We start from the raw sequence: 24,589 nt of genomic DNA, 5'->3' as shown, positions 1-24,589 counted from the left end.
CTTGTTCTTGACAAGCGACAATGAACTTCGTTCAGATTCGAACAACTCAGCCACCAAGAAGCTCAGCGAAACATTTGCAAAGCATTCAAGAATCCTCTTGTGGAAGACATCTGCATTTCACATTTTTAAGCCATTTTAAGTCACTCTGTCTTGTGTTTTATTTGTGTTTATTTATTTACACCGTTTAACAACAGGTACACAGTACATTTTCTTCTTTTTACATTGAGGAAATAGCAATTATCGACATGGTTCAATTGTAGTGCATTTACATTTCAACAACATTATGCTACTATACAGAAACACAATCTAGTTCTGTTCACAAAGAAAGTGCTGGTAGAAGCTGACAAAAGGAGACACGAGACAAGTTTTACTCATCCTCATACCTGCAAAGACAGAGAGAATGCATTTATGTCAGAAATTTAAGTTTTATAATAGTAAATATTAGAATAAAGCATTGACACCAAAATTCAAAAAGATTCAAGCACACTTTTGCCTGAATACCACTTGTGGCATGGTACACTGGAGGTCCTTAAAGTTCTCACCTGACCATCTCCTTGTACTTGTTCAGAGCCTCCTGGGCCACATACTGGATGAAGGCTGGGTCCTGCAGGTCCAGCTCCCCAGGAACAGACAGGATAAGTGGGGGAGAGTTCAGGATGTTTACCTCCACCTTGGTCTCAGTCACAGATGCATTCTGTTCGTCGTGGCTCTTTGGCGCCACCTGGAGAGCAGAAGAAGTCATCTTATTTTATTATTGGATGCCCACTAAAGTCTTCCCCCACCTATCTAAAAAAATATGTGTTTCTCTCCACTTGGCCTATGTTTATTGATGTTATTTTAATGATTTATATCGGTTGATTCACTAATTAGACCATATTCAATTGCATTCACTATTTAGAGGTGTAGTGGAAAGCTTCTGCCGATGTTCCTCCGTTTCTGTGTATCTTTAAGAAAGTCCAGCCTGTGCATTGCCTATTGAAACATGTTCAACAAAAACTGCCTTTTCACTCGTCCCCTTCCCTCCTCCTCACCATGGTGATGCGGAAGATGTTTTCAGGAGCGCTGATGTTGCTCACAACCTGAGCCACCCAGCTGAATTCAGCCGCCATGTTGCTAAGCCACTCGACCGTTTCATCAGTGTGGCGCTGGACAATAGACAAGATCTCATCGTACTGCTCTTTGGATACGTCCAGCAGCTGGGAAACCTCATCCAGCTCCACATGCAGCTCCCGAACACTGGGGCACTCTGGAGACGGGAGGAGGAGCGTTCAGATGAGCTACTGCGTGTAAAGATGTCATCTGGAGTAAACACAAGCTGTGAGGGTGGTGGTGCTTCACCTGTAAGAAGGGTCCCCTGGCAGGCCTCACACTGGCTCTGCAGCTGCCAGCACTCTGAGGTCTGCTTGCGAAGGTCTCTGCACATCTTCCTGTTCTGCAGGAAACGGGGGAAACTTTCCCGCACTGCACCAAACAGAAAAAATGTTTAACAATCAGCATAGTGTTTTTTGTTGACAGGCATTGTGTTAAGATGTTTATTGTTACATAAAGATATTCTATCCTCTGCCTGCCACTACCTTTCTTCTTCTCTTCCTCTACTGCCTCATGGAGCTCATCAAACGTCTGGGTCACCACAGCTCCAAACTCCTCCACCACGCTCTTGCCGAAGTCGAAAAAGGAGTCCAGCACCTCCTCCAAACCCACACCCTGCAGGAAGCCTGAGTCCCGGCTGGGGTTGTAGGGATCTGAGGTGGTCTCCTCCGTCAGAGTGTCGGTGTTGTTGCTCAGGAAGGCCCTCTGGAGGACCTTGTCGAGCCTGCTGCGCATCCTGGAGACCAGGGCGACACTGCAGTTCACCAGCGTCCCCACCTTGCTGGTCAGGCGTTTGAAGGAATCCTCGATGTGGACGACCTCAGTGTCTGTAGTGTCGGTGCTGTCAGGGCCCTGATTCACCAGGATGTCCTCTGCATTCAAGGGAGGCTCACGGGGGCCAAAGCGCCTGGACACTCTGCGGAACAAGTTCTCCACCTACAGTATGGAAAGTAATGGAGGTACGTTCATTTTACTGTTGTCTAAACCTGAAGGGCTCAAGATGATTACTGGGACTCAAAATAAGAAAAAATAAATTCTGCAACACAAAATTATGTAACGGGGAGAAGATGGCACCAACTAAGGCAAAGGATTTGATTAAAAAAAAGGTACTTTTGCAACTGACGATCATACAATTTTGTTGTTTTTTTGGAAATGTTTCTTCCAGAGTTTGGAGGTTAGGAGTAAGAGAGGCTGAGATTGGAGCTGTAGTGTTCATACCTTGGCATGGAAAGTGGCAAATCCCCTGCGGCAGGTGGAGGTGTAGAAGGTTTTACATGCATCCTCCAGACAGGGTCTGCAGTCCTCCCACTCAGACTGCAGGGAGTCTTTGCACTCCTCCTCTGCCTCCTCCAGCTTCTCAGTCACCTCCTTGGCCAGTTCGGCCGCCCCCTGGTGGCAGACAGGGAGATGTTTTCGTTTGTTTGCTTTCCTTTCTCTTTGTCTGTCTTTCTTAGGTTCATGTTGCTCTTACCTTCTTCTTGTCACTGCTGTGTTGGAGGGACTTCATGAGTTGTTTGTGCTTCTGCTCGTTCCTCCACATCACCTCCTTCATCTGCTTCACCCCATACAGAGCTCTCCTCACCTCCTCGTCCACCAGTTTCTCGCCATTCAGGGACAACTCTGAGAGAGAGAAGAAGAGGAAGAAGAAAGTGTGAGGTGTGTTTATAAACACTTACATTATCACATTTCTCACTGTCAAAACAGGAAATGTAGCTATTGACTCTACAAATATTACTGCAATGTGATTTATATGGCCCTGAATGAAATGAAAAACATCTCAAACTAATTAAATGAATATAAAATCAGTGAGAAGACAGCTCCAAGAGAGAAAAATAGTGTGATGTTTGCCATGTGTTGATGGTGATTACATTTTCAGCAGATATAAATTAACTAAATCTGGTACAAAATATCATACATAAATTAAAGATACATTTAGATTCTTCTGTGCTGTCTCACGTTTTAAGGTGTCCTCTGAGGTGCCTGTGGGTTGGTCCTCTGGGGCAGAGTAAAGGACCCCCAGTGTCAACATCAGAGCAGCCAAACCGAGCAGGAGCTTCATTTTTGCACTCAGTCTGTGTCTTGGAAGGCAAAGCTCAGTCTGAAAGGATATAAGTATAAGTGTGGTTATGACTTATGACTGCCTGATGAACACATTTACCTCATGATCACACACAAGCACCAATACATGATCACACACACACACACACACACACACACACACACACACACACACAAAACTGTGTTTAGATAAGGAAACTAAAACAGGTGCTATCTAGTCTGATCCAGAAAGCTAATAGGATTTGAGCTTGAGCACGATTAAACATCAACATTACTCCACATGGTCATGAGTATGTCTGCCACTTGGTGGTGCTGCACATCTGTCTGGACCTGCAAAACTGCAGTCATTTGTCATTAATAGCTGCATTTCAGATATTAACTGGACCAGGGGAGGTTCATTTTAGTTGGGTAAAGATGCGTTTCAGAAAAACCTTTAATAATCTAGAAAAGCTAGATATCATATCACCAGATTATGAACTTTAGAACAGGTTTCTGTGGCATAGAGAAGTATGAGGTGAATATTTAGACCACAAGAGCTTTTACTTACAGACTACTTTTCTTCCATGTGACAAAGTTTGGGTCCTTATGTTACACTATATATCATTATTTATTTTGCTGTAATTGTCTATCAACGCTGCATAATTTGAAGTCTAAAAATACTGTAACGGATTTCTCTCTTTCCTTCTTCTGTGGACGCTTGTGTGCTCTGTTGTTCATTAGACTGACTGATGAGAGCCTTGCCCTTGTTTTTTTTACTTTAAGCGATGCCATTAGGAGGTTAACAGCAGGGGTCGAGACACCTAATAAGATGCATCATAGGGCTCACCTCAGCTTGAAAACTTGGCAGGCTGTGTTTATGTCTGGGCCATCTGCTGTGTCAGGAGGTCAGGCTCCATCAAGTCACAGAAGCATACAAGAAACCTTGAGATGCTCCCGATATCATTTTGTGTTTACTTGTTAATTTGGTAACAAGTAAACAAGCTAAACTCATCTGCCTCACTTTAATGGAGACTCTGCCCCAGTTCAGCCATAAGAGGAGTTACACAAGTTGGCATCCAGCAGGGATTTACAGTAAATGAGGATGTACTCGCTTATTTCATTATGGGTTTAAGTTGCTGCAATCCGCTCTATTAGATCCTACTCGCAACATACCTGTTGTTTCTAACGGGCATTAAGATGAGCGCAAGAGCTATATGATCTATACCTAAATGTAGTATTCTGAACTATAAATACATTTTACGATGTACATAAAGATGTTGCAGTAATCAGCACACTCTGAATCCAAAATATCACTTTAAAGCAGTTCAAATGATGAGAACAAAACGTGAATGTATCAAACTAATATTCACTATAATAACACTCTATTCTAAATGTATCATAATACTAATAACATATTAAATTAAACTCAAGTTAAATACAAAATACAATATGACTGATCAAAAAAAAAGTGACCATCACAACAAAGAAACTTACCAGTAGATGACTGAAGGTGCTTCTCCGCTGGCGGGAATAAACAAAGTGCTGCGTGTGGACTGTACTTGTGAAGTTATCTTGAACTGGCCGCGTCTATTTGTGCTCTTTCCTCTCAACCTTTATCCCATTACAGTCTTGGCTTGATGTCGATGGCCCCGTTAATCCAGCATTCTACACGCTGCCAGAGAGGCTTATTTTGCACAAGAGGATGCTTAGTCATGTCATGCTCAGGCTACTGTTTACACAAAGGAAACATGTTATTCGTTTGATGCGTGGTAACACAGGTGTCAGCATATGTCACACAGGAACTGTTCAGAAGCCAAATATCTTTCTGTGCTCAGTTAAGATCGGACATATTGTCATTAAGTACAGACATGTTCAGTTGTATACCAGATACCTTCATATGGGCTGCAGAGAAGTATTTGTAGTAAAACGGTTACTATTATTATTAAAGATTAACAAAACACTCAACTCATAAAGAAAAGTATCCAGTACAGATAGTGATTAAACCTAATAAAACAGCTGCTTATTTTGTGTTTTGGGGAATGTTCATAATACACAAAAATATTATAAAATGTTGAATTAATATGTCTATATGCTGTGGGGGGTTTGGCCCTTTGGGTGCAGTTGCATCAGTTCTTGAATTACCCCTCGGGGGGGAAACCCTTAATGCAACACACACACGAGGCTCAATCCTAACATGCACAGACGTGGTGTCCTCACAGTGAGATTACACAGTACTTTATATCATATTGTTTCTGGTGTTTGATTGATGAAGGAATAAGTAAGTGTGGGATTAATATCATGTACTTAAGACGAGATCACATGATGACAGAAGATTGTTTTGCTGGAGCTGAGCCATGTGTGGATCTCATAAGAGCGCTAATGCACAGGCTGCTGTAACTATGCAACCAACCCATGTTCACATAATACACAAGTGATAGATAGCTTCACTCTGCCGTATATAAAGTACCACTGGCTATTCTTAGATCTACGTCCAGATGTGAATCCAGAGTATTTTTAGTAAAAGGAAACAGTCCTCTCAGTCGGAAGCTGTTTCGTATCTCCACTCCTGTTGGAATGTGAGGGTGAAAGGGTTTCTCCGTCCCCATCTCTTCCCTGGTGCCCCATCTTCCTCAAAAATGTGCCCTCTTTGCATGCTGTGACCCAGAAAATAGGGTCCTCTCTGGATAATAATCAAAAACAGCCAGTGCTTCAGCTCGGTCTGCAGCCTCGCTGACACCTTCGACACCTGGTTCCTATAACACTGCAGGCAGAAACGCTCTTCCCGTGTTCTCCCTCACTGATCTAAACGTAAAACAGTTGACAATAAAAAGGCCTGAGGCACGCAAACACTCACAGAGGACGAAATGTAAAATCACAAAAAAACTTTAGGAATTGATCCAGGAGAATTTCTTTTTTTTTTTTGTCAATCTGATGTTCTCTTGTTCTTTTAGAGAGATTTATAAACGTCAAGGTGTAGTAGCAGGTCTATATAACCGGCTCACGATGGGGGCTTGTGTTAAGTTTTGTGGTCCTGATCAAAGCATGGAGTCCTGAACTGAAGAGATAAACAGGTGCAGGGGATAAACTGCTTTACAGAGGACCCTGAAGTAATGGATGGAACAGTTAAGGACTGGGAACCAACAGGTCTGGGGGCTGGTCGTTTGAGGGGACAGGATTGGTGTAAATGATGTCTTATTGTAGCTCATTCAACAAAAAAGCTGAAAGGGCAATGTGTAGCAGATATTTCCTCAGACTAAAATATTTATTGGGGAGACAAGTTAATCTGTGAATTTCATGATGGATATTTTGCAAACTTCATGGTTAACTAACAGCAGATGTTAAGAATAAATATACTTTGGACTAATAGTCCTCTATGGGCACATGACGAATGTCCTCTTTTGTTAACTGACACTCAGTGATCACTGTGCCAGTCCATTTGTATAAATTAAAGCTGCTATAATCAATATTTTATATTAACAAAGGATGAAAAGACTATGATTATCACCTGAGTCTACAGCTCCCCTCAGCTCTACAGAGCTTTATAGCATCTCTCAGCTCAACTTTGCTGTTTTGCTTCACTCCTGCCGCTCTTATCCGCATGGTTTTGAGCCACAGCAGGCAGCTGTTTTCAAAGTAAAAAGCTCTGATGAACCCACTGTACACTAACGTTACCTGCTCAGCACCAAACAGGAGACAGAGTTAGCGGCTACCTGGTGAACATAGTGGAGACTTTAGCAGCTAAAGAGCCAGATATTTGTTGCTTAGATAAGACTTTCTCCACTTTAGGAATTACATATTGCAAAGTTTAGTAATGGGAAATGGATATTCATGTATAAATCATTACAACGTTATTTTAGATGAGCATATATTTGTAATTCACATTCAAATTAGATACATTTCAATATAAAGGTGCCAAACTTTGGAAGAAATGGTTACCAAGATTTCAACACATAAACTAATTTACACTTAGTTTACTTTTTTTCTGCAATCACTCAGCTTTTCTAATCCATCAAACACAGCCAGTCAAAAGAAATCTATTCTAAATCCACTCTATGCAGTACTCAAATTGAGGTTTTCACAATAAATCCTACATTGAAAATCCTGTAATGGGAATGTGACCAAACACAACACACGACTGCTTTCAGACCTCCACAACCTTCACATGTTGCAGCTGGAACCTGTTAATCGTTGATTTGCCATACAGTGCTATACTGCACTGTTATCCGACACTTGTTACTGGTGCTTATTCAGCGCAACTGTGCGCAATATTAAACACACACACGCTGCAAACAGGGGCGCAGACGGTGCGCACAGATGTGGGAACACGTGGTTTCTCCAAGCAGCCCTACGGGCTCACTACTTCCTCTCACGTTTGGATTCCTTCACTTTTTGAGTTTCTCCGGTTGCTGCTGCGGGTACCACCAGAGTGCTGAGCTGGACCGGGACACAACCTCACCTCGGCATCTCTCCAAACTACCAGATAAATAAGAAGAAAGTTTTTTTCCCTCTCGCTCTTGTAACTCATACCTGCATTCTCGACTTGCAACAAAGTTCATTCCTCTTTTTTCTGCAGCATCTGAGGTGCGACAGTGAAGTGAGTTACCTGCGCTGTAGGAGACCGTCCCCAGAAGAGAGAGTCGCGCATGGAGCTCTGACTTGTTATTTATTATACTGCTCCAGAAAACGGTGGATATTGGGATACTCGCAGATCCAAGGTGCCGCGCGCTCAAAGGGAGCTTTTGGGCAAATGCCATTGCGATGCTGTGGATGTGACTTCAAACAACAGCTTCACAACGGTAGAGTCCTGTAAACCACAATGAAAGGTAGGCTCATGTAGACGCATACATAATGCAGGAAAAAAGAAAGTAGCTGAAGCGCACACCGCAGTATCACCGGTGACCATTTCATCTATTTTCTGCTCTTTCTTTGTCACTTTTCTGCCTCTTTCTCTCAGTCGGAGACGTGAGGAATGCGTGGGCTAATACTCGCGTCTGACATCTGGTTTCAATTAAAGGAGTCTGTTTGCATCTGGCCGCCGCTGCTGCACATCAAACACTAACCTACACTAACAGAACTATTCACAACAGAGCCGGAAAAAAACACGATCACAGCTTCACCAAGAGGGCGAGCTCTTTATCACTGTGTTCGTCATAAAATATGAACTTATTTGTGCTTTTAAACTCCTTCATTTACACTTCTATGTTGCCCCTGAATACTTGTGTGTGTTGGATCAGAAGTTTGTCTTGGCTTAAAGAAATCCAAAGCAGTGAAGGAAATGCTGAGTCAGACTTAACTCCCGTACATGAACAGCTTTATTGTGGTACAACTCCGCGCGCGCGCACACGCGCTCACCGGACATAAATCCAATGACTTGCAGCCTTTCGACACATTACAGGGATATAACAGACCCAAGAGCGCGTGAGTCATGGTGGTCAGCGGGTAACAACTCAGGGTTTTAAATAAAGCTTGATATTAAGTTTGCCCAGACGTGATTCTCATGTGGTGACCTGATGTTTAGGACGTTGTTAATTACCAGCGTGCGTGTCATTCTCACCCACTCACTCACAAAGAAACTTGATGGGTCAGGAAGCTGGTCCCTCATTACATTATACAAACACTACATGACTCCTGCCACCTTGTGGTCCATCTTAGAACACTAATACAAAGCGCTGCATTGTGGACGTGAATATAAACATCTCAGTAAATCTGTGCTGAGAGTAAGAGGCAGGGGGGCGTACCATGAACACCATTATGTTTTTGTTTTTAGAGGACTGTCGTGGGAGCTATTATTTGTTTTGTGTATTTGATTTATTCTAGATTTTTCTTTTTCTGGTTCTTTGTTTTGTTTTATAACAATTGGGCAGCACCATACTTGTCAACTTGTGTGTATATAGTGTAGGTAAGTAGGTATACTGTAGGACCAGCATGCACCTGGGAGGGTCTACCATCTACCAGAGAGACAACAGGAGCCATGATTTCCTTGTTATTGGTTTGCTTGATTGCTGAGGATAGATAAACCACCATAATCTTATCACAAAGGCCACTTTCTTGGTTTTTCTGGAACTTTAGGCCTTCATCAGTGGACGGAATTTGCTCATCCACTGATGAAGGCCATGAGATGTGGCTAAAAGCTCCGGAAAGACCAAGAAGAGGACCAAACTGCCAAAACAACTTGTTTTGCCTGCATACAGTTTATTCATGTGGTGCATTCGTGATCTTCTGATGTCGAGTTTGTTTGACTTTGCATTTGTTTGGTGATTGGCAGGCCAAAAGATGTCCAGGCTGAGCTAAATTTGGTCAGAAAGTGAGAGTGTTTAGATGTCTAGTTACCAGATATAACAATGGTTTCAACTGCATTTCAATGACAATATTTCAATGTGAAGCAGGTGCTAACTATATCTTGAAATACAGTCATTAAAATGCTGTTTAATCAGGAGTTATGTGTAAATTAGACATCTAAAACTGTTTTAACCAAGATGCCTAGACATCTTCAGGTCTGCAAAATCACCAAATCAGTGCTCAGTGGGATATGTTCCTGTGATGTTGAGCAATCGCTCTTAAGTATCATGGCCCCATACAGCAACATTCATCCCAAAATCCAAATTACACTGAGTTTGCCTCGCATATCTTTCTGCAAATCCACTCAGTTTTCAACCCTTTAGGTAAAAGGTGATGAACTCCATTTCCCCCAAATGGCTCTTGAGAAGCCAAACATACTTACGGTAACATTGCCATTGTAATGGGACACAATCATGTTGCTTGGAAACACTAAGAGGAAACAGAGTATTGGGGGGTATTGGGTCAGGCAAATTCCTCAAGTAAGATGTGGTTTCAGATTTTTTACAACTGTTTAGATTGCTCTTGTCACCTCTTAATTCACCCTGCTCTCCGCCATGAGATGTCTGCTCAGAATCAATGTGATTTCTTACAGTTTTAAGCTCCAGGAACAGACGTTTCTGAACATTCCTAGACTACATTTTAAACGCAGGAAGAGAGACATGCAATACACCACGAGAAAGACAATCAGCTTTCCTCATTCGCCTCTTTTCACTATAAAGAGCCGCTCTACACTTCTCTGATGGACAGCCATCGCTCTCACACCTCACTGCTTCTGGCATTATAGATGAAGAGATGTTTGGGACATGTGGTGTTTCTTTATTTTCACTGGCCATAGATGATGACACAGAAAAAGTTGGAAAAGTACTTTCCCACAGGCATGTAAGAGCTTCATGAATGGAGACGACAGTCAGGGCCTGTCAGGCCATGGGAGATGGGAACAATCCCACCAAGAGAAAGAAAAAGAGAACTGAGATCATCTGAGCGAGACAGGGTGTATATTTTTTATTTAATATGAAGTACTGCACAAAGAATGGCCTCAGTGGTCTGTAACGCGGCGATGTAACACGCTCTGTATCATTGTGGACATTTAAGCTTCCCGGCTTTTTAATGGAGCTTTCAACAACATTTCACAGTCTTCATCAGCAGAAAAGGTTTGCTGAGTTTGCAGAACACTGAGCAAACCTTTATCTGCTGATGAAGACTGAGAGAGCTCCAGAAAAATAAAGTTTGTAAGTGGACCTTGACTACAGATTGTTTTTGTCTAAGAATTTTAATTATTTAGATGCTTAGACGCTTCTGTAATAATATGAAGTGTCTGTGTTTTTACTGTTTAACATTATAACTAGTCATTATGTCTTTAATAATTTATATCTGTGTTCTCCCTCCAGACGACTTTGCTGATGAGGAGGAGGTGCAGTCCTTTGGTTATAAGAGGTTTGGTGAGTATCAAGTGACTTCTTGACTTCCAGCTGTGAACTTAAAGGACCACCCTCACTGGTTCATATCCCTTATGACACATCAGTGATGTCACATCTCAAAATGATTGCATAAAGAACATTTTCTTGACATACAATATTTTGCTTGGCTGTAACCCACCTACAATAATCCACAAGGTTAAAAGGAGGCCACACCTCGTTTCCCAGAAACCAACTTATTTTTGGCTGCTGCTTTCATTTTTATTTCTTTGTTATAACAGCAGTGGAAAGGGAGACCGCAGCATCATGGGTGTTCCTGACCATTCGACTGACTTTGCAACCTTATCAGCATCTCAGTGTACTTTTGTTTAATTCGGCACGAAACTGCACATAATAACTTGGTCTGAAACCAAAAAAAATGGGTCTTGAAATGGGTCTGCTGATTTGCTTCAGTGTATCTGGTTCTCAGATTCAAGTTTTCCAGACAGGTTCATAATCTCACCCACTCATCAGGAAATTAGAATTATACCCATTGGCCAGATGTTGGTAACTCCCCAGCCGTGTGCAGCACATTCAAAATGTTACATTAACACATTCCTTGAGTTCAAGCGGATCTCCTGACACAAGCCACAATCACTTCCTCCAAGAGAGACTTTAGCAAAATATGCAAAAACCTACTTCTGAAAACTAGTCCAAGGTTTTTGCCTGATATATCTGAAAAGACACACAGAAGAACAAAGAATTTAAAAAGTCAGGTTGGTTGTTTAGAAACATGGCCGCCATTAGTCAATAATCAAATTTCTGCAGCCATTTAATGCTCCTGTGTGTGCCCAAGTTTCCTGGAACACATAAGTGTTAATACTCCCTAAATACAGATGATAATAGGTCTGGAGAGCTACAGTAGCACATTTTACATTTAGGCCCATTACGCTTGATCCATCTAAGGTAGAACAAGAAGTTCTGTAACTTCTGAAAGGATGTGACAATAGAAAGAACCCATTTTTTTGTAGTTTTGGCCTTTATCTTTTGTGTAAACTCAGTTTCTATAATTTTCTCTCTCTTTAACCTCGGTGTGATGTAATAGTGTCTCCCGATAACTTTCTCCTGCTTCTGTCCCAGAACAGAGATCAAGTTTCAACACTTTGGGTTGAATTGGTCACAGAAGTGTTTTAGAGTATGTGTGTCATCCATGCACTCCACAGTCGTCAGGAAGTGTGGGTGCAGCAGGAGTCCACATTGTGTGTCATCACGATCAACTTACACATGTGCACACGTCTTTCTGCCTAACCCCTGAATCTGTATGTTTATTCAACTTATTCAAGAGGGCAGTTTGGATTTTCTCTTTAAGATTCAGACAAGATTTACTGAGCACATTATTTATTCATAACATCTCTTTTTATCTCAGCAACTTGACCTGTGGCCACTAAACAGCTGTAAAGCAACAAGGGCTGAAGGAAGTCTCCACCAAAAATGTAACTTTTGAGTATCAAATACTCAAAGCCTGTAGGCTTGAAACACGTCGAAACGGGTCAAAACATCCATAGAAACCTACTCAAATAACACAGCAACAGCATAATGTAACTGTCGAGACAAACAGGCCACAAATTAAATGAACACCCAACATCTTAGAAAAGTTTTGGGCCATCACAAGCTACAACCGCAGCTTTAAAGCACCATGGCTAGATTCTACATGTCTCGGATCTCTACTGCGGCCATGAAAAAGTTGCTCCAAAACCTTCCATAGGTGTACTGTTGGGTTGAGATCTGGTGACTGTGAAGGCCACGTAATTTTTGTACTCATTAAACAATTCAGTGACTCCTCATGCCCTGTATGGAAGCATCTGCATTTGTTGTGTCTACGCTCTTATTCAGGGTTTCTTTTAAAGGAATAGTTTGACATTTTGGGAAATATGCTTATTCGCTTTCATGCTGAGAGTTAGATGAGAAGATTGATACCACTGTCATGTCTATGAGTTGGAGCTGAAGTATGGAGCTAGAGACAGGATGCGATTAGCCTAGCTTAGCATAAAGACTGGAAGAAGAGAGGAACAGCTAACCTGGTGTAACTGTTTCTTGACAAACAACAGTCACAACGTCTCCACCGCAGTGACAACAAGACATCTGGCTGTTGTTTGCCTTAAAATAGCTACAGCATGTTCCTCCCCCTAAAACTACCAATTGTACATTTCTGTTTGTGTATACAATAAAGAAACAAGATAAAATGTGTCATTTAGTGAGCTTTAGAGGTGCTAGACGTATTCTTGAATTTTAGGCAGAGCCAAGACAGCTGTTCAATGCTAAGCTAACTGACTTAGAGTGAGAGTATTTTCCAAAATGTTAAACTATTCCTTTCATTTCTCTTCTGGCTGCAGCTTCCACACATACTTGTGTACTGGCAGAGAAATATGTTGTCTTGCTTCTCGTATGCCCTCAGTGCGGAGAGGAATGAGGTCCTTGACTCATTTTGACATCTGCTTTCCACAAGAGGTCTATTATCCCACTGAGAGTATGTCCAAACCTGAGAGGCTGCTGAGCCACTTCCTGCGTCCATACTGGAAGTTTATTCAGTGCAAACCTATACACTCAGAGAGAGAGGTGTAGAGAGGGAGTAGACATTGTGGGCCTTCAGGGTCTATGATTTTGCTGTGCTGTGTCAGCAATGTGCCGAGGAGAGAGAGGGACCGGGGGGATGGAAAAAGAGACAAATATAACCTCAGGTGGAGATGATTCCACAAAAAGAAATGTAATATTTATTTCTATGTTTTACAACTGCTTTCTTTATCTTAGTGTTCCGCAGTGCTCAGTGGTTGTTTATTAATATGCTTTATTTTTTTCCGATTCAAGGGGGAAACATTTGTCAACAGTTTTATTTTCAGCTGAGGACCCGCATTCCTTGCCCGACTTATTTTTGGGAGCAAAACAGCAAGTGGTTTTAATTTACGGGGACTTTATTACCAGAAAAGAATGTTTTCAGAATGCCTGCCTGTTACTTACAACCCCCTCCAGGGCGTGCATGCATGCAGTTTGTGTTCTGTTGTCCTAATGAAAGATTACTCGCTCATGTTTTCAATAAAGAGTGGAGTGAGTCAGAGGAGGAGAGAGGGAGAAAACACTGAAGGTTTACAAAGAAGTAGAAAAAAGTTAACAACAAGGTAACAAAAGGAGAGACAGATGAAACAACACAGCGCACTGCTGGTTTGACTTGTTGTTGATCTTATCTCAGACCTGCGAAGTCTGCAGGAGCTGTCTGCAACTGGTCAAAGGGATGATGGGTCAATCCTGGATTGACTAATGACAGGCAGGCGGGAATGCATCCCGGACACGGCACAAATCACTGCATCCCGGCAGGGGCTGGTATAAAGCATGCCATGAGGATCTCTGCTGAGAGTGTTATTGGGGGGAGCAGGCGTAGGTCAGCTACAGGTCGGTTGAACACACCGCTTCACTGAAGAGCAGTCCTTTGTTTAACAATCAGCTAAGTACAGCTGATAATGACTCAAATGCAGACAGTGATAAGAATAAGAGGTCTGCTGCAGCACGTCTTTGCAGTCAGAAGAGGCACATGTTCACACAGTGGAAACTTAGTGCAAGTCAGCATGTCTTCAACTGGGTTATAACTGTACTTGCAGCTAAACATGAGACTGATCATAAAATATCATAAGAGTTTGAACAAAATCAGAATGGAAACAATTATGACTGGAAAAAAGTATTTCAGAGGGAAAACGGCGCTGTGGCAAGTTTTGTTTTTCAGTCTTTTATTTCGTCCTCAGCCCAGTAACCCTATGAATTATATTCATTCTGGACAATTCTGTCAGGCAACGTTGGGCACCAATGCAGGAAGTAACATGTAGTTTATGTACTGAGACGAACAGTAACGGTGTGTTCACACACTTTTGTTTCTCATGAGCATGTACATAATTTACTTACTCAGTTCTGACTGGGCAGTTATTTTGCCACTATACTGGCACACAACCAAGTATATGTGTTTCCATGCATAGTTTTTCTTATTCAAGGGATGTTGTTGCCTTCAACAATCTGCTTTTCTCCATTTTGTTTTTAATCCTTTTATGTAGTTGAGTGGAGAAGCTAACAAATATGTGCTTCAGGTTCATAAGGGAATTAAAATGACTTGTTGGTCTCACAGGTCAGAGGACATATCCATAAAGTTGAACCTTTCTTGACTTCCCTATGTCTCACAACTGAGTGCCCTCTGAGTCTTTGAGTAGAAGTGTATTTCCTCAATTTACAATAAATTGCATCCTGTTTGCATCTTCAGTGTTTGAGTCCATATGTGAGAACATGGTGCACAGGTGTAAAAAATCCGGGTGGTGGATGGACCTGTAGTGCATCTGACTTTCATACAGGAGACCAGAGTTAGCGCTCTGTCACAGACCAACAATTGCTGTTGGGTTTTTTTCAACCCTAAGCATAATTTTAGTCACCTAACCTCAACCACACTAACTGTACCGCAACCATATCTTATCCATACTTTAGTTTCTGTCCTTGAATGAACCCCGGGCACCCCCCTGACAGAGCCTGAAACAACATTTTAATTAACATTCACATAAATCTAAATAGAGGCAGCTAGGAAGGTAGAGGGAGTTACATTTGCTGGAAGCAGCAAGGATGCATTACTCAGCATTGTTAATAAATTGTTAATATGGGCTGCCTAGTGTCAGACAGAGGACATTTTTGTATGTGACTGGATGGTGTATGGAACATGGGAGTATAATATGACTTCAGTCCCTGCCTGAACTACTGCATGGCTCCATTAGTTTTCATGCTTGGAGAGCAAAATGTGTTCCAGCTGGCTTGACTTCCATCTTATCTGTATAGCAGGCTCTTATTAGACACATATGGTACAGACGTTGCTATGCAGACATTAGAGACGGAGCTCCTATTAACTGAAAAAGGATTTCAGATACAAAACATGACAGTTCTGTAGTTACAGTGGCGCTTCTGTCAGTAAGTGGTTTTATATATAGCTGTAGCTGTTTTGACCGGCCTAACCACCTCATCAAACTTCGTCACACCACTCCATGCTACGTGTCCCTAAGGCATATGCTGGCCAATGGTAACGATACGCCTGCAACCAACTGTCATCTGATAGGGTGTCTTCTTTTAACATAATGGATGTTTGTTAAGCTCTCCTTTCACAGACGGTTTTGGCTCAGCCACAAGAATAACACACACAAGTATTGGAATTGTCTGAGTCCATTTCCGGTCAACAGTCTCATATAGGCTGCGTGAAGAAGTCCACATATGGCTCAGCATCAGTGTTACACTTAATGGAAATCTTTTTGGCTCTGGAGAGGGCCAACATCAACCTCGCTACTTCCTCTCTTTGAAAAACAGCAGAAAGCTAGAATGAAAAATGTGTATTTTTCTTTGTTCTGCAGTGAGTCACGGTGCTGCTCACTATCCGACTCTCAGACCTGGCTGCGCTGCGTTTGTTGCTCTGGCTGTGATTACGTTGGCCCCAAACCAGCTCACCACTCAGTGTTTTTCTTGTTTATGCTTTAGCAGAGATACTGAAAAATGTCTGTGAGTTGTGCAAAGACGGCAGTGTTTCTTTCCATTGACTCAGCTCTCAAGTGTTTCAGATGAACGTTTCAAATCAGGCATGTGTTTGTGTACTCACATCTGTACAGCTGCTGCAAAGGAAAATATCCGAACGGCTCGGTCTGTCTGAGCATACTTACAGCTACTTTTATATTAGCAGGATTAACATCACAGTGTTAAGTAGTGTAGTATGACGAGTTCAGTGTGAAACAGATTTTCTCTCTTACCTCTTGAAGTATCTCATCATGTAGATAGTTTTTGGTATTAATTGGGCAGATTTTTAGATATCCATTACTGACACTACTCTAATCCAATGGAAGTAAATTAAATTTATTTAACATTTACCTTTAAAAAACAGAAACTGTGTCCTGGTTTCTTCCTTTTACATAGGAACTACTTCTGTGGAAAACAAAAACAAAAACATGCACTGTCTGGTCTGTGGACTGAAATCTGAAATGTCATGAGTAAAATGTATTCAAATGACAAACAGCTGTCAGTAATATGGCACTTCTGGTGTGCAAGATGTTTTAATCATTACCTATTGGCACTACTGTACTTGGTTTAACCAGATTAATGGGGATACTGTTTCAACATCCAGTTGCTGTTGAGTCTTAATTGTTTTTTAAGCTTGTTGCTATTTTTATGCCCATTTGTCTGGCTCTGGTGCAGGAGGATGACGTCCCCATTCTTAAGATTCTGATGTGTTTAGTTGCTTTTGAAACTGAGGAAACAGCTGCCAATGAGCACAACAACAGACCTATTTGAATGACTGAAAATATGGAGAAATGGGTAGCAATTCAGAAGTCTTGATTATTAAATGATTTGAGAGAACTTTCTTTTTTCATAGCCATTGCACTGGGTGGCAACACAAATCTCAGAGGTGATATCTCACAACTTCAGCAGATGCAATTAAAACTGTGTGCATGACTTGATAGCACCAGCAATAAGTGAGAAAATATGCTTTTTTTGTGCTTTGGATAATTGTAATATGGCACCCATTGATAAGTTAGTTTAATAATACATTACATAACTCTTCTCCTAGTTTTTGACGTGAACCACAGAGCAGCTACACTGGCCTGACCCGGCAGTTAGATACCAACTTCTCTGTGGTTGGCGTCTTTCCCCAGAAGTTAAGTCAGACTTGGCTGGACGGCTGGCTGGGTCCACACTGTGTGGTTTTATTGGCTCAACTGGGTGATGAAGCTTGAAAGCGGTGTGCGGACAGACTCAGGCTGATGATCATCAGGCAGGTTGACGATTGTTGCTGATTCAGTATCTTAAGTGCTTCCAAGGGGGGCCACCCAGCAGGCGTGACCACACTAAAACCCAACTCCACAGATGGTCTGTGGAAGTAACTCCAGTGTTCAACTTGGCACCCAAGCAGTGGTTTTGTGCTTTCACAAGGGTGTAATGAAATATCCTTAACCCGCATGACAAACATGTCTTAGTTTATTTGTGTTCATGTTGTGGTGAGGTAGAGGTTAGTCAGAGAGTCAGGCCTTTTGACTGATCTCTCTGGGTCGGATTTTAAGATGTCTTCCAAGGCACAGATAGTTCTCTGTGAGGCTTCACTCTGGGAGCCATAATAAATAAGATGGCTTGTCTTAAAACTAACATGGTTATAATTATAGATTTGTTTGATATTGATCACACTTATATAATCCACATTTCTCAGAGTGCTGTTTTCCTGGTAATAGGAAAATTAGTTGGACAAAAAATGGGTCCTTGAGAAATAATGAGCACATTTCTACATGGAGGTTTCAGTCCAAAAATACAACATCTCGTAAGTTCTCGCTTTACTAGACCCTCTTGTGCACTTTTCCTAACCCTGTAAATGACTTAAACCAGTGACGGAAACTGTTTTATATCCAATGTGGGTTTTGTCATTGAAGTGGCCTGTGCTTGTCCCATGTGGGTTCTTTTACAACAACCAAGTTGCATGTGCTGGCTGACTTCATCACTCACTGCATCTTTGGAAAACAATTAGCCATGAATCCCAATCTCCTAAAGACTGGGATCTTGAGCCAGACCTGATTAGACATGACAGACTTGATCCAACGTTTGGGGACATTTTGATATTTATAAGCTAATTTTCTAAATTATTAAGTATTCTGCCACCAGCAACATTCTGTTGCTACGGGAACACCTACTAGCAAAGTTCCATAGCAGTTGTAGTTTAAGCTAACTGACTTTTACAAGTAGTCTTTAAATCACTTAGATCTGTAACTAAGTAAATACTGACAGACGTCTTTTATCTACAACCCAAATGTCCTTGTTGAAGCATTATCTTTACATTATAGCGGTTTTCTTACTGTCACAGTTAATTTAGTTTTTCTGTGATCAGTTTACTGCTAGCCAAGCTAACTAGCCATTTTACAAGCTGCCCATGGCTAATGTGATACTAATACATCATTCTAGCTAAATAACTGTTTACTGTTGGGCTAACTGTTGATGTTATGAAGCCTATGTAGTCTTTTTACTTTTACTCTTGTGAACTGAGGACATAAAACAAACCTAATTGTGTAAGTGTATAACTCTTGTTTATGGCATCTCATCGTTTTCTGATTTGTAAATACTGTTATTGAATTTGTTGTCCACTATTGTTCTCACAGTTTCACAGTTACTCCCAGAACAAACCTCAAAGGCCAACTGCTCTCTTCAACATTTATTGGGGGTGAGTTTAGCTCGCTGCATAGCTGTGCACCTAAATGCATAGCGTGGGCAGAAGAACAGGTATTGCACATTCTTACAAGTCATAAGACAAACACTAGAAAATAGATGCTTATGTGGTGTGCCTGACATGGTGAAAGTGAGGATCAATGACCCAACCCCCTCTTCTCCCTCTCTCTGAGGTTCACATGGGCCTGGTTTACTAGAAATGACCTAATTCCAACATGCCAACACTGGAACATGAGCAGGTGGAGCCAGGGGGTCTCTAGTTCTCCACTCAGGCCAATAAAGTTAGTTTATGGCTTCCATGTTTTTCTAAATTCATGGATGTGAATGATGGTAATCAAAACGTCCGTTTTAAAGGAGTGCTTTTTCTTGTTGTAAATGTTGTGCATTTCAATTGGAAATACAATGTCCCAGATGCACATGGGGTGAAGACTTTGCAATGCAATATAGTGGATAAGAGTAAGAACTTTTTTAAAACCTTGACTCACCCTTCTCAGTCTTAACCGCTTAAGAGAACTTGAGACTTGTGATTTTACGTTGGACCTTGGTTTGTATTCACTTGTGTAATAATGGATTATCTGGCTGCACTGAGTATCCTAGAATATGTGTAGTAGAACCATATTTATGTTGACTTAAATGGTTCTTCAAGTCATGATTGGTTCAGGCCCAGTTTTACACCACAGGCATATAAAATAAAAAATAATAAGTCTTTATAACCATAGAGATGCATAATCGTTATTTTAAATGACAAGTGATGAGAGAAATGTAATTTTGAAGTTGAAATATATCACAAGTTAGTAAAGTTAACAAGTGCGTGTGTGTGCGTAAGTGTACAAACTTTACTTGCGTGTGCCTGCTTTAAAAACATTCCTCTTTAATAGTGTCGATGCAGGTGCTATTTGAGTTGCATTTTACAGCTTTCCTTGGGAATATTAATTCTCAATTACATTTAAAAAAAATCCTGCCTGCCAACACCACCTCTGATTGCCAGCTCACTCTGAAACTTGTGGCAGCAGATGTGACTCCAACTATTTATCTGCAAATCTCACCGTCCACAGTGAGAATCAGAGACACACGCAGTGAGCCTGGATTTCAGTCTTCATTGGAAACTGCTGACTAGAGCACAAAGACCTTTTTGATATCCAATCCTGCCCCACAAAGTATCCCCAATACAGTGGCCTAGCTTTGTTTATGAGGCACACTTGCGTGCTTAAAAGTCTGTCTCTTGAGATTACGATATATGACCCATTTGTCATAGTCTGTCTTCTAACCAAGCACAGATGGGATGACAAAACCAGATCTAATCAACTCCATGTCCACTGCTTCATCGGATCTGAATCCCTGTTTTAATAGGCCATCTAACTGTTTTCTCTACCAATTAGACTCGTTTGTGCCTTTTATCACTTTGACAAAAAAAACAGCAGCCTGCTCAGCTAACAAGAAATGCTCCATAAAGTTTCCCCTCAACCCCAAGCTCTGTTCCACTGAAGGATACCATTTTTCTCCTTCTGCACAGTACTGTCAACGGATACACCACTGTTCATTATTTCCAAGTGTTTCTCTCATGTTGTTGCACAACTTCCATGAAACTTGCCTGTGTCCATAAGCTTGCCAGAGTACTTGAGGGACTTGCAATTATATAAACCTTGCAGAGAAAAAGTAATATTTTGATGTTTTTAGACGGCATAAAGAGCAGGTTTCAGATTCAGATTCAAGATTTCAGTGGCTTTTGATTGGTGTGTAAACAGGTTTTTGCATGAAAATTTTACAAATATCAAGTAAAAGACAAAAACTGCAACTTTCAACAACAAAAACAAACAAAATAACATGTATATTAAGGGACTGTATTATCATTATTGTTGTGGTTGGAAGGGAGGTTGAATCTTAAACCTTATTTTGTAAAAAGCAAGACTCCACTCTACTTGACATAGTAAAAAAATGCACAACCCTACTCACAGATATCTCAAAATAATACATTTATGGCAAACATTACAAAATGGTGGATAGAGCGGCTAAGAAAATGTTTATTACGGCTGCAGAATAAGTGAAACACCCAGGATTTAATGAAAATACTGTATGTATGAAATATTTCAGATAATGCTACAGCCTGATATGTATGAGATCGGCTGTCTTACTGTTCCTCAAATCATTTACATGATGCCTGAGTCGCATAGCTGGCCATGTTGGGAGACACTTCTTCCAGACAGCATAGCACTGAATGTCAAAATGAAAGCCATCTTTGTGGTGTAACTTCACGATGAATCTCACAACGGAAGAATGATCCTTCCCTGCTCTAACAAAAAATTCAGTTTCCTTTCCTTCAGCAAAAAGAAAAAAGACATAACTATCTTCCCCTCTAATCATGTTTGTACAGTCCCAGAGTAAGTTTTTTGCAGCCCTATATTGTCAAGACTTGAGGGATGAGAGCGTGCTGAAGAGGATGTTTTCCGAAGACGCCTGTCCACATTGGACTGTATATCCCAGTATGGTGTTTATGTTATGGTCTGTGGCCACGGCCTTCAAAGGACACAGTTCAGCTTTGTCAGCTTTAGGCAATATGTGTGTGTGTGTGTGTGCATGTGTGAGTTTGTGTAATGAGGGCATCTCATCCTGTTCAGACATGCAGCCATCCATATGTTTCTTTAAACAACCCAACATACAGATCTCTGGCTGTAAACTACTGATCTCCTTACTCATCATGAAAAGAAAGTAGGTACCACTGAGAAGGTTTCTTATAAAAACATCCAAAATAGCCTACTGAAGGTAAAGTTAAAAACTTAGCCCCTTATTCTTGTGATGCTTGGCATGAAGGGATGATGTATCAAATGTTTGCATGCGTCCTTTGATTTGGCTCCACTATAACAAGGTCCAGATGTTTCAGAGGACCGGGGCCCAATTTAAAGTGTCATAAACCTGTTAACAGCGAGTGAGAAAAAGCACAGCCCAGGCATGCTAGGCTAGCTCAGCAATTCAATGGCTCTAATGTCTTAGTAATTTGTCTCAGTGGTAACTTCCCCTGTTGGAGAGTGTTTACTTGTTAACATTCCAGTTGGCGACTGTTAATACTGGGGTAGGGCCAGAGGGGGACACCACAAGCCCAGCACACCTTGTTAGCTCAGATAAAGGTTCAACATTGTCTGAAGAATGAAGTCAGAAGCACCACTCCTCAGTTCTTCAAGCCCAAGCTGCACTAGGAAAGATAAGAACAAATACATCAGTCTTATCTGTCTAAATTGCAGTGTATTGCAAAAGAGAAGACCACCAATCAATTAAGTCACTTTATTTACCTAAATTCAAGTGCAGAACATGGACACATCTGCTGACTGGAAGTAACAAAGCCACACTCTGCTGGATTGCTATTAAACTTTAGCACAAACATTCATGGCCACAAAAGGATGAATCCTAATGACTTTGGTGATCCCCTGACTTTTCATCTGCCGCCACCATGAGGTTCACATTTGTAGTTTTGAGGGAAATGTCTTCATAACAGTTGGATGAATTGCACGCACATTCATGTCCCCCTCAGGATGAACTGTTATAACTTTGGTGATCCACTGACTTTTTATCTAGCGCCAGGTCAAAATGTCAGTTTTTCCCAATACTTTGGTTCACTACTTTTACCAATAGCTTTCACGTCATCCTCAGCTGTACTTTGCGTTTACCGCTAATTAGCAAATGCTAGCATCCTCACACACACATGGGAACATGGTAAACATTATACCAGCTATACATCAGCATGTTAGCATAATATTTATAATTGTGAGGATGTTAGCATGCTGATGTTCTCTTCAAGCCTCTAAACATCCTTCAAATTATATAAATGAATTTATAATAATTAAATTAGTCTGCTCAGAGTCCAGGTCCCCACTAAGGCCATAATCTGTGATAAGGGGTCACAAGCTAAAAAGATGAAGAACTGCTGGTCTAGAGGATGCTGAAATTCCACAAAATCAAAATGTGCATGAACTGGCTGTAGTTTGAACAACCAATCATGTGTATCATGAGATATTTTTGAATGGATGCCTCCATTGGAAATCTTACCATGACAGCAGAATTACGTCTCACCCACTTAATTACACATTTATTGAAAATCTTCATTCAAGTGGGTTGCTGTAATGAGGCAAATTAGAAGTAATTGTAGTTTTGACAGTTTGTACTTTTGTAGACACCCACCACACAGTAGTGTAACCACAGAAAAATATGTGTGTTTCCTCTGGAAATGTGAGACAAAAATGCAGCATTCTGCAGCATTGTAATCCATGAGCCTCCATCCAGGTGGAGTAGAGAGGCATGGCCTGTCTGTGTGACCACTGGTTTTTGGCTTGTGACCATATTTAGCTTTCATATAACACAACATGTAAGACTGTCAAGTGAAAGGATTCCTGTGGTCGCCACCCAGTTACTGTATATAACATAGTATTAACACTCTGCACAAAGGGTCTTCACACAAAAAGGCTCTAGTCTGTACAGGCTTTCTTTGTGTTGCCATGGAAGTTTCCACTGCCAGCCAGGAGTGAGACGGGGCATGCAAGCAAGTCTAATGGCAGGTACATGGAATAAGGGAATAAGTGTTGAGATTTTTTTTTCCTTGACTGACTCAGTCCAAATGAAATACAGCTGTTTTACAGACACCACACTGGACTGCCCCATCTGTCTCTCTCTGCCTCTTTTCTCGTTGTGCCTGTTTCTCTGCCTCTTTCCTTCAGTTTCACAGCAGTGAATTAATTAACAATATAAAGCTGAACCACAACTGACCATGACTTCTTCTTAGTATCAGTACCAACATGGATGACTCTGGAGCATCTACTGTAATGCATCTGACCAACGTAAGAGCTACACAAATTACATAATGCTGCTGGCAAATGTGTTCAAATAGGGTTAGTCTACTGCCACGTTAGCAGCTCTGTGAGGCTATACTTGCTAACAACAATGCTAACTTGTGAATGTTTAACATGTATTGTGTTTACCATGTTCACTACAGACCTACAGATTGACAGACCGTCAATGTCATCCCTAAAACCACTCTGCTAGCATGGCTAAGAAGTAGTTGGATTTTTGGAAAGTATTTTTTAGTCTTGGTCCATAAACTCGGCCCATGAATGGTTATGTGAATACAAAAAAGCGAGGGGGAAATGGAAATACTCACTTTACAGCAATAATATGTAAGATACAGTATTATCCACGTTTCCTCTGCTCTTTCTAGGCTTTTCTGGCATTTATTTACCTCTTGGGGATAATCTGGCTGGATTCCAGCTGGTTGATTGGGACGTCCTGGCTGCTGTCCAGTTTCTCAACGCTCAACAGGCTGAGTCCTCCCGTGTTCTGCACTGGGCCATTTAGTTTAGCAATGTGTTTTCAGTCAGCTCATGACATGTGTGTGTCAGCATGTTTATGCACTGTGGTAGTTTATGTGTCGACAGCAACAAGTCACAATGGCACTTTGGATATGAAACATGACACACTTAGTGATT

General features: G+C 41.3%; 1 protein-coding gene across 1 annotated transcript; it reads right to left on the bottom strand.

The window, feature by feature from the left end:
• Positions 1 to 203: 203 nt before the first annotated feature.
• On the bottom strand, positions 204 to 3,148 carry clul1 (clusterin-like 1 (retinal)). Its single transcript, XM_070919630.1, has 8 exons — positions 3,046 to 3,148; positions 2,561 to 2,709; positions 2,308 to 2,478; positions 1,575 to 2,025; positions 1,339 to 1,461; positions 1,032 to 1,246; positions 543 to 721; positions 204 to 383 (listed from the first exon to the last, which is right to left on the bottom strand). Exons 1-8 carry the CDS (start codon positions 3,146 to 3,148, stop codon positions 368 to 370), a joined length of 1,407 nt encoding a protein of 468 aa, XP_070775731.1. The 3' UTR covers positions 204 to 367.
• Between the last annotated feature and the right edge of the window lie 21,441 nt (positions 3,149 to 24,589).

This window comes from Enoplosus armatus, chromosome 14, assembly GCF_043641665.1.
Source record: "Enoplosus armatus isolate fEnoArm2 chromosome 14, fEnoArm2.hap1, whole genome shotgun sequence".
In the NCBI taxonomy this organism is placed as follows: domain Eukaryota; kingdom Metazoa; phylum Chordata; class Actinopteri; order Centrarchiformes; family Enoplosidae; genus Enoplosus; species Enoplosus armatus.
Note: the sequence above shows the minus strand (reverse complement) of the source record. Positions and strands in the feature narration are given on the sequence as shown.